This window comes from Octopus sinensis, unplaced genomic scaffold, assembly GCF_006345805.1.
Source record: "Octopus sinensis unplaced genomic scaffold, ASM634580v1 Contig16442, whole genome shotgun sequence".
Lineage (NCBI taxonomy): Eukaryota > Metazoa > Mollusca > Cephalopoda > Octopoda > Octopodidae > Octopus > Octopus sinensis.
This window is the reverse complement of record NW_021834348.1, coordinates 1-9,849: the sequence shown is the minus strand read 5'-3', so window position 1 is coordinate 9,849 and position 9,849 is coordinate 1. Positions and strand designations below refer to the sequence as shown.

The following is a 9,849-nucleotide window of genomic DNA, read 5'->3' as shown; positions in this document are numbered from 1 at the left end:
TTTCCTCAATACACCTCAACAACTCATACATGACACTAACAAGAAGACAATATTTGACAAGGTTTTCTACAAGAAAAACAAAAGACTGATTAACGCAACACCCCAACAATTGGAAATACCTCTGAAGCCTATATGGGGCAAAAAGAGCTATGTCACCAGAGGGAAACGTTTCGGAACAGTGGAGATTCGCTTCCCAACAGAGGAGGATGCAATGGCGCATGCCATTTCGCCCTTGCAAAATGAAAATTTGTTCCTCGTTCCAATGTAGCTCAGGCGGAGGGTCCAGAAAATAAAAATCGACATAGTACCCCCCGAACTAAATATATCATGGCTGGTGGCGGCTGTCCTCTATGACATAGAGGACACTGCCACTATTCTAGATGTACGAAGAGTGAAGGAAAAAAACTGGTCAGGTATGGGAGTTCAACTGCAGGTACAAATCCAGCAGGAATACATTAATGCCATACCTGACTCGGTTTAATTTGCCGGACGGCATTAGGCTGCACGTTGCTGTGGAGGGGCGAAAGCCAAGATGTTAGCTCTGCAGCAGCGAAAGCCACCTAAGAAGGGACTGCCCCATTTACAAAAATAGAATGGAGGCAGACGGCGAGAGGCAGCAGCAGCAGCAGCAGCAGCAGCAGCAGCAGCAGCAGCAGCAGCAGCAGCAGCAACAACAACAACAGAAACAACAACAGCAAGAAACACCAAAGGCTGCCACACCACCAACACCATCACCACTACTACGACGAACGACACCACCTCCAACAACCACCAAACCAACACCAAGAAAAACAACAACAAAAAAGGAAGAAACACCGACACCGACATCGTCACCATCACCAACAGATACAGCAACACCACCGATACCAGCAGAACCGGCAATTTTTCGCCCTGCTGCTGAAGCGGACCCGACAGCCATCCCCTTTTCGGATCAGGACAGCTCGGATTGTGCGAGCACTGATACCGAGAAAGGTGAATGGCACACAGTGCCTCCGAAGAAGAAGAGGAGGAAGAAGCAAAAAGACACACAGGGGATGCACGAACAAATAGTGCTTCCCAACATCATCATCAACAACAACAACAACACACACTCACAACAACATTTTCGACACCACTACTGCCACTGCCACACACACCAACACACAGAGAAACGATTACAGCCATAAACACAAAAAAATGAAAAACTCGTTTCATATCTAAAAGACAACACAAGTACAAACATTACAGATTTCATAATACCTACACACAACACACCACCAGCACACATTCTCACCATTAAAATTAACCAAAAAACATACAGTGACATAAAACAGATATTCCCTAATGATGTCAGATCGCTAGGGAGAAGTTTCTCAAAGAAACTTTATAAAAATATTGTAGAAACACCTGTGCAAAAGCACATGGGAGCCACCCCCACCAACAACAACAGTAAGTAGAGCCTTTTTCTCCTTTTATTTTTTGTCACCTTTGAAACATGGCAAAACTTAGAATCGGTTGCTTGAATGTGAGAGGCCTCGGGTCACCTTGGAAACAGGGTCACCTGTTAAACGACCTGAGGTTTCATGATGTGGATGTAGCAGCCATTAGTGAAACGAGGCTCTCCGACCCGCAGGAACTCGCAGCCCTTTTCGGCGGATATGAGATCTTTCTATCTCCGTGTCGGCTGGGAGCGGGCGGTGGTAGTACTGCGGTGATGTTTCGGAAGGGCCTGGACTTGAAAATAAGGACAGTCTTCCTGGATCCAGAAGGTAAGTTGGTGGTCCTCGACGTAGACGGTAGTGACGGCGGTGCTTTCAGACTGCTGGTTGCCTACGCTCCGACAGGAGCAGGGCAGTCGGATTATTTCAAACGTCTGGAAATTTTTCTGGGAACGTCACGCACTCTAGTGCTAGTTGGGGATTGGAACGCTGTCTTAGACGAACGTTTCGATCGGGTGGGCAGGGAGCATCTGATAGGAGAGGGGGGTGCAAGAACCTCGCCAACCTACTCGGACGCTTTCAGCTGTTCGACAGGTTTCGACTAGACAACCCGAATGTGCCATTGTGGACTTGGACCAATCGCATCGGGTCGTCTAGATAAACTTAGATAAAGTGTTTTGTAGGCCAGCGGATAAGGACAGCAAAGGGTGTCCACAATTCCACCTAGTCGACTACACGGACCACAAATTCGTGATCTGTACGGTCGACTTAGATAGGCTACATAGACAGGGACCCGGCTACTGGAAGCTGAACGCGTCGTTAACGGCATGCAAAGCTTACAGAGACCGGATTAGTTTACTAGTTAAGCGGGTGCTCACAGGGGCAATCATCAACAACAACTGGTGGTTTGCACTCAAGAGAGCAATTAGAGTAGAGTCGATTAGGTTTATTAAGGCTCTAGCTATTGAACGTAGGAAGAGAGAGCGGGATTTAGCTAAGAAACTAGACGAGGCTCTTGAGACTGGCATCGCGACCGACGTGTTGGCAGCAAGGTTGGCCCTTGACCAACACTTTGACACCAAGCACGAAGGCTGCGTTGTCAGAGCTAAGGCACTTTCGCTAAGCGAGGAGGGGACTAGAGCCGCTCGACGGGCCCGCGTGGCGGAGGTGAAGCAAGGCAACATAGCAAACATTCGGTCTTTGGTGGAGCAGAACGGGCACGAGGTTACCGAACCGAAGCAGATGTGTGTGGTGTTTCAGCGGCACTTTGCTCAACTGTTTGGAAGGAGCGGTGGAACGCACAACGGTATAGATATTGGTGTGTACCTGGACGGCCTACCGCAACTCTCGGACAGCGAAGCAGAGTGCTGCGAAGGACCGATATCTGCCTGGGAAGTGGAAGAAGCAATGAAGAGTTGCATGAGAGGTAGATCGCCGGGTTTGGATGGTCTGCCATACGAGCTTTACACTTCAATGCCAGACTTGTTTGCGGGCCTGTTGGCAAACGTCTACTGCAATTGGCAGCAAAACGGGAGAATTTCTGCTTTTGTCTGTCAAGGGGTAGTGGCTTTGCTGAGAAAGGACCCAAACAAGGGGGCATTATAGGGAATTTTCGGCCCATCACTCTGCTCAACGCAGAGTTGAAGATTTTGGCCAAGGTGCTAGCCAAGAGATTGGCGCTTGTCGTGGACAAGCTGGTTGGCAAAACGCAGACATGCGCCGTGCTGACCAGGTCGATACACGACAACCTCCATCTCATGCACTACATCTTAGAGAGGGTGGGTAACGACGCTGGCGCGGGTGGGGCTTTGATCAATTTAGATCAGAGTAAAGCCTTCGATAGGGTCGACCATCGGTACCTGGCAGCTGTTCTCAAGGCAGCCGGCTTCGGTCCAGTCTTCCGCGGGTGGATCGCTGCTTTATACAGCAACATCTGCTCGGTGATACGGGTGAATGGTCACCTTTCGGAACCGTTTGACATCTCGTGTTCGGTCCGCCAAGGATGCCCTCTCTCCTCCCTCTTGTACATATTGACTCTTGAGCCATTACTGCACAAGTTGGAGGATTTGAGGGGTATCCCGCGTGATCTAGGAGGTGGAAACAGCATGTCTGCCTATGCCGACGACGTCACCGTGATGGTGTCGATCCACAGGCACATTGACCTGATTGGCGAGACACTAATCGAGTACGAAGCGGTGACAGGGGTAAAGATTAACGCAGAAAAGTCTGTAGGCTTGCAACTGGGCACCTGGAGAGGCAAGCCCATGCCGTCCAACAGCGTCGTAGGGCGCTGGACAGACGGACCCGTTAAACTGCTCGGGGTCTGGTTCGGTCCAGACCTCCAGGTGGATAAAAACTGGGAAGAAGTGACGAGCAGGATGGCACGTCTCACCCAGAAATGGGCCGAGAGGAAGCTGTCCTTGAAAGGTCGAGCGGAGGTGACGAATGCGTACATCGCATCCGTCATCTATTACCGCTTGACCGTCATCCCTTGTCCCGACCGCTGGTTGGCTAAGCTGGTACGCCTGCTCTTCGACTTTTTGTGGAAGGGTCAGGTGCCACTGGTCAGGCGATCAATCTGCTGTCAACGACCGCTGAACGGAGGCCTTGGCATGCCGTGGTTACTGATGCGCAGACAGGCGCTCAGGCTGCGACATCTCAAGCGTTTCCTCGACGGTGAACAGGTGTGGTCGTCTTTTGTCAGACGCGACTTTCCGCAGCTCGTCTCTTTGACAGAGCTGCAGACCTGGATCAAACGTAGACCGAGAAAGGGCGCTTGGCACCTCGAGTGCCGTCAAGCTCTCTCCACCCTCCGCCAAGCGGGCAATGCGATCGGTTTTTGTTCCACTCTAGCTTTCTATAGAGGGTATAGTGGAGGGAAAATGCGACGACGTTCTCGGGGAAACTCTAGGCGTTGATGATAACGAACTGAGCGGTCTGTTCGGAAGGACTTTCAGGCTGGGGCCAATGGATGATTTCCAGACGTCGCTCGCCTGGCAGTGCTGCCGAGGGGCTCTGCCTGTTCGGGATGAACTCTACCGGCACGGAAGTACCGTCAGCCGGGCATGCCCGAGGTGTTGCCAGGACGACGAAACCGTTCTGCACGCACTCGTCCAGTGCCCAAGTATTGCTGAACTGTGGGTTTGTGTCGAACAGCTACTGTCACGTGTGGGACGGATCCGGCTATCAGCTGAATCCATAGTGAGGATTGCCCGCCGACCTCCTTTAACAAGGAGGGCAAGGCCGTTTTCCTGTGCCTGGTGGCTGTGGCGAAGGAGGTTGTATGGTGGACCCGTTTGAAAGGGCTAAGGTCAGACACTTTCCTCTTTGGTCAAGGCCTCATCAACTTTTTCAAGTTTCACTTGAAAAGGAAGATGAGAGGAGGGTGCTGTCTGATAGCAAGTTTTCTGAAAGGTGGGTGAATTGTGCAAGAATAGCCAGTATGAATGGACCAATTCTCAGGTTTCGCCTGTAATTGGAAAAGGTGTTATAAAAGGAGAAAGGGGCTCTCTACCCCACTTTTGACCGGGCTCCCGTTGGCTTTTATGGGTTTTTCCACCAGGAACCTTTCATAACGCCTCCCCCTATTGGGAGTTTTTCGTTGTTATATTATTTGATTATTACACTGTTTTTACGCGATTTTTTCACAAACGGACAAAGCCCTTTGTAACCTTTCGTCCTGTTTTGTCCCTTTATGTTTTCTAATCATGTGTATCAGCCCTTGTGGCCAATAAAAAGAATTAATTATTATTATCATCATCATCATCATTATTATTATTATAATAATAATAATTATTATTATTATTATAATAATAATAATTATTATTATTATTATTATTATTATTATTATTATTATTATTATTATCATTATTATTATTATTATTATTATTATTATTATTATTATTATTATTATTATTATTATTCAGTAGTTTTATTTTTATAGCGTGCTTTCACTTCACTACCGAGCGCAGCTCTGTGTGCCTTTGGTATGTGCTGTGATTTGTTGTGATGCTCTGATGGTTATTGTATGGAAAGTGTTCTGCGTAGGATGTGTGCAGTGCCTAGTAGTGCAATTTTCTGTATGTTATATGTGTTTGTAAGTCCTGGTGTTTTTGTTATGTATTTGTCTGAATATTTTTTTATCATGCCTAATGCACCTACTATATTAGGAATTGTTTCTGTTTTTAGATTCCACATTCTGGTTACCTCTATTTCCAGGTCTTTGTATTTTGAAAGTTTATCCACTTCTTTTAGAGACATGTTGTCATCTGCCGGTATTGATACATCAATTAGAAAGCATTTTTTTTCTTCATGATCTCTGACAACTATATCTGGTCTGTTGGCCTTAATTTCTCTATCTGTGTGTATCGGCATATCCCAGAGTATGGTTGCTTTCTCATTTTCTGTGACCTTTTCTGGTGTGTGCCTATACCATCTTTTTTCTGTTGTTATTCCATAATGTTGGCATGGCTTCCAGTGTATGTAGGTTCCAACTCTGTCATGTCTGTGAATATATTCCTACTTAGCCAGGACTGGGCAGCCAGAGATAATATGATTTATTGTTTCTTATCCGTCTCCACATATTCTGCAGTTACTTGTTATATTTCTTTTCATTACATGTTTTTGGTAATTTCTGGTGGGGAGGCTTTGGTCTTGTGCTGCAATTAAAAATCCCTCTGTCCTGAGCTTCTCAACCATTCTGGGATTTTTCTTTGTCTATTTCTTTTGCGTTTAGTTTAGCAAAAGAAATAGACAAAGAAAAATCCCAGCAATGGTTATTATTATTATTATTATTATTATTATTATTATTATTATTATTATTATTATATCATCATCATCATTATTATTATTATAATAATAATAATTATTATTATTATTATAATAATAATAATATTATTATTATTATATTATTATTATTATTATTATTATTATTATTATCATTATTATTATTATTATTATTATTATTATTATTATTATTATTATTATTATTATTCAGTAGTTTTATTTTTATAGCGTGCTTTCACTTCACTACCGAGCGCAGCTCTGTGTGCCTTTGGTATGTGCTGTGATTTGTTGTGATGCTCTGATGGTTATTGTATGGAAAGTGTTCTGCGTAGGATGTGTGCAGTGCCTAGTAGTGCAATTTTCTGTATGTTATATGTGTTTGTAAGTCCTGGTGTTTTTGTTATGTATTTGTCTGAATATTTTTTTATCATGCCTAATGCACCTACTATATTAGGAATTGTTTCTGTTTTTAGATTCCACATTCTGGTTACCTCTATTTCCAGGTCTTTGTATTTTGAAAGTTTATCCACTTCTTTTAGAGACATGTTGTCATCTGCCGGTATTGATACATCAATTAGAAAGCATTTTTTTTCTTCATGATCTCTGACAACTATATCTGGTCTGTTGGCCTTAATTTCTCTATCTGTGTGTATCGGCATATCCCAGAGTATGGTTGCTTTCTCATTTTCTGTGACCTTTTCTGGTGTGTGCCTATACCATCTTTTTTCTGTTGTTATTCCATAATGTTGGCATGGCTTCCAGTGTATGTAGGTTCCAACTCTGTCATGTCTGTGAATATATTCCTACTTAGCCAGGACTGGGCAGCCAGAGATAATATGATTTATTGTTTCTTATCCGTCTCCACATATTCTGCAGTTACTTGTTATATTTCTTTTCATTACATGTTTTTGGTAATTTCTGGTGGGGAGGCTTTGGTCTTGTGCTGCAATTAAAAATCCCTCTGTCCTGAGCTTCTCAACCATTGCTGGGATTTTTCTTTGTCTATTTCTTTTGCGTTTAGTTTAGCAAAAGAAATAGACAAAGAAAAATCCCAGCAATGGTTATTATTATTATATTATTATTATTATTATTATTATTATTATTATTATTATCATCATCATTATTATTATTATCATTATTATTATTATTAGTATCATTATTATTATTATTATTATCATTATTATATTATCATTATTATTATTATTATTATTATATCATTATTATTATTATTATTATTACTCAGGTCACTGCCTAGAATTGAACTTGGAATCTTGGGGTTAATAGCTCATGCTCAAAACCCCTACACTATATGCCCGTGGGCATATGTAAATGATATAATTTGCCTATAGAAATTTGAAGATTTTTAATAGTTCTTCAGTAGAATTTCAAGAAAACATTCTGGTTTTGAAGGAAAATCAATTGCTATGTATGTTTGTATGTTATACCTTATTCCTCATAAGCTGTTTTATTGAAAGACCAATGAAATTCTATGCATCCAGTATCTTAAGATCTTGACATGATGATGATACATGGATGTCACTTTCAGATTCTGGGTGTCAAAAAAATCCTGTCTCACAACCAAGTATTTTACCTGTTACGAAAAAATCTTTTTTTGTCGATCCTTGTTATATTTCCTTCTTTAAAATAATACACTTTGTTGTCTTTTTGGCTCATCATCATAGCATTTTCACCAAAATTACTTCGGCTTATTATCAACGTATCACATTTAGTCAGAATATGTTGGTCCATAATGACCTTCCTTAAACCTTCACACCTATTTTTCACATTTCCACGATTTGAGGAGAAAATTTTTTTAAAGCTATCTTCTGTACCTCTTCTGAGTCTGTTGTCACAAACATTTTGTACTTGCTGGTGTTTTTGTATTTACTTAAGAAGTTCCAGAGAGATTGAACACTTGACATTGACATCCTTCAGTCATCATGTGGCATTGTGGGGTTCCGTCCAATTCGAATCTGAGCACACACCAAATGCATATTTGGGTTGGGGATATTGACTTCAAAGAATTTGTCAATCGCTTCTTGAAAATGATCATTGAATCGAAACATTAAATTCATTATTTTAGCAAATACATTTCCATATGGCATTTGTGATGACCAAAGAAGTTGTTTTTTGTAGCGAGGATTCTCTATTAAGGTGTGAAAATAGATTTGATTTGTTGTCACATAGAGGACATTTTGAGGGTGGCGTCTTTCTAAGTCTACTGATCGTAAAGCAGATATGTACCCTTTATCTCGAGTCAAACGGAGGTGACGACTTTTTAGGCCATGCAACTCTTTTGGGTCAATTGTCCAGTTAATTTTGTTTGGTTGAAGATATTTTGCAAAATTACAAGGTTTTGAAATAATGATACCAAAACGACGACCCATGGCCTGTGCCATTAAATATACAGAGACTATTCCATGCTGTCTATCTCCCCAACCGCCACACTCTATATTATTAACACAGTAAAAAATAATATATTTAGTTTTGTTGTTTAACTGAACCAATTCCTGTTTCTCTTTGCTTACAGTTTTGTTATTTGTATGATGCACTTGATTATTTGGAAATTCCTTAGAATTATTTATAAACTTTTGGTTGTGTTTGTTTAATGTTGTCCCTGTATATTCTTTATTCACAGAATATTGCTTCCAGGCAAACAGTAGAAAGAAGATGCTGACCACAGCAATGAATCCAAGAACTCGAATCTAGAAATGATGAAAAGAAATAAGTGAAAATATGACAACTTTGTAATAAAATACCAGAAACAATAGAAAAAAAGTCTTCTACTGCAATTTTTAGTTTTCAGTTTTTACTAGCTTATAGGTACAGGCATGGCTGTATGGCTAAGGAGTTTGCTTCTCAACCACAAAGTTTCAGGTTCAGTCCCACTGCATTATGGCTAAGGGTTGCTTACAACCACAAAGTTTCAGGTCAGTCCCACTGCATGGCTGTATGGCTAAGGAGTTTGCCTCTCAACACAAAGTTTCAGTTCAGTCCACTGCATGGCTGTATGGCTAAGGAGTTTGCTTCTCAACCACAAAGTTTCAGTTCAGTCCCACTGCATGGCTGTATGGCTAAGGAGTTTGCTTCCCAACCACAAAGTTTCAGGTTCAGTCCCACTGCATGGTTATATGACTAAGGAGTTTGCTTCCCACCACAAGTTTCAGGTTCAGTCCCACTGCATGGCTGTATGGCTAAGGAGTTTGCTTCTCAACACAAAGTTTCAGGTTCAGTCCCACTGCATGGCACCTAGGGCAAGGCTCTTCAACTACAGCTTACTTGTCTTCTATTCTATTAATACTATGCATGAGTGTGGGTGTGTGCATGTTTATGTCTCCTTATCTTGACAGTGTATGATTATTGTAATGAATATCCTTCTTCGTTTCCAGTGTTGTGTGAAAATCTGTCTGACCATGGGAAGATGCTGAGCTGGCAGAACTGTTAGCATGCCAGACAAAATGCTTAGCGGTATTTTGTCCGTCTTTACACTCTGAGCTCAAATTCTGCCGACGTTCACTTAAACCTTCATCCTTTCCGAGTCAATAAAATAAGTACCAGTCATGTACTGAGGTTGATGCATCCAAGTTCCCCTCCCCTCAGAAAGGCCTGCCCATTACCATAATTTAAAGCCAATATGTCTGAATAT

At 42.2% G+C, this 9,849-nt stretch overlaps 1 protein-coding gene across 1 annotated transcript; it reads right to left on the bottom strand.

Annotated features, from left to right (window-relative positions):
- Positions 1-7,999: 7,999 nt before the first annotated feature.
- Positions 8,000-8,908, bottom strand: LOC118761688 (the record flags this gene model as incomplete). Its single annotated transcript, XM_036499831.1, has 1 exon — positions 8,000-8,908. A coding segment is annotated over one exon (774 nt), but the record flags the coding sequence as incomplete, so codon positions are not given.
- Between the last annotated feature and the right edge of the window lie 941 nt (positions 8,909-9,849).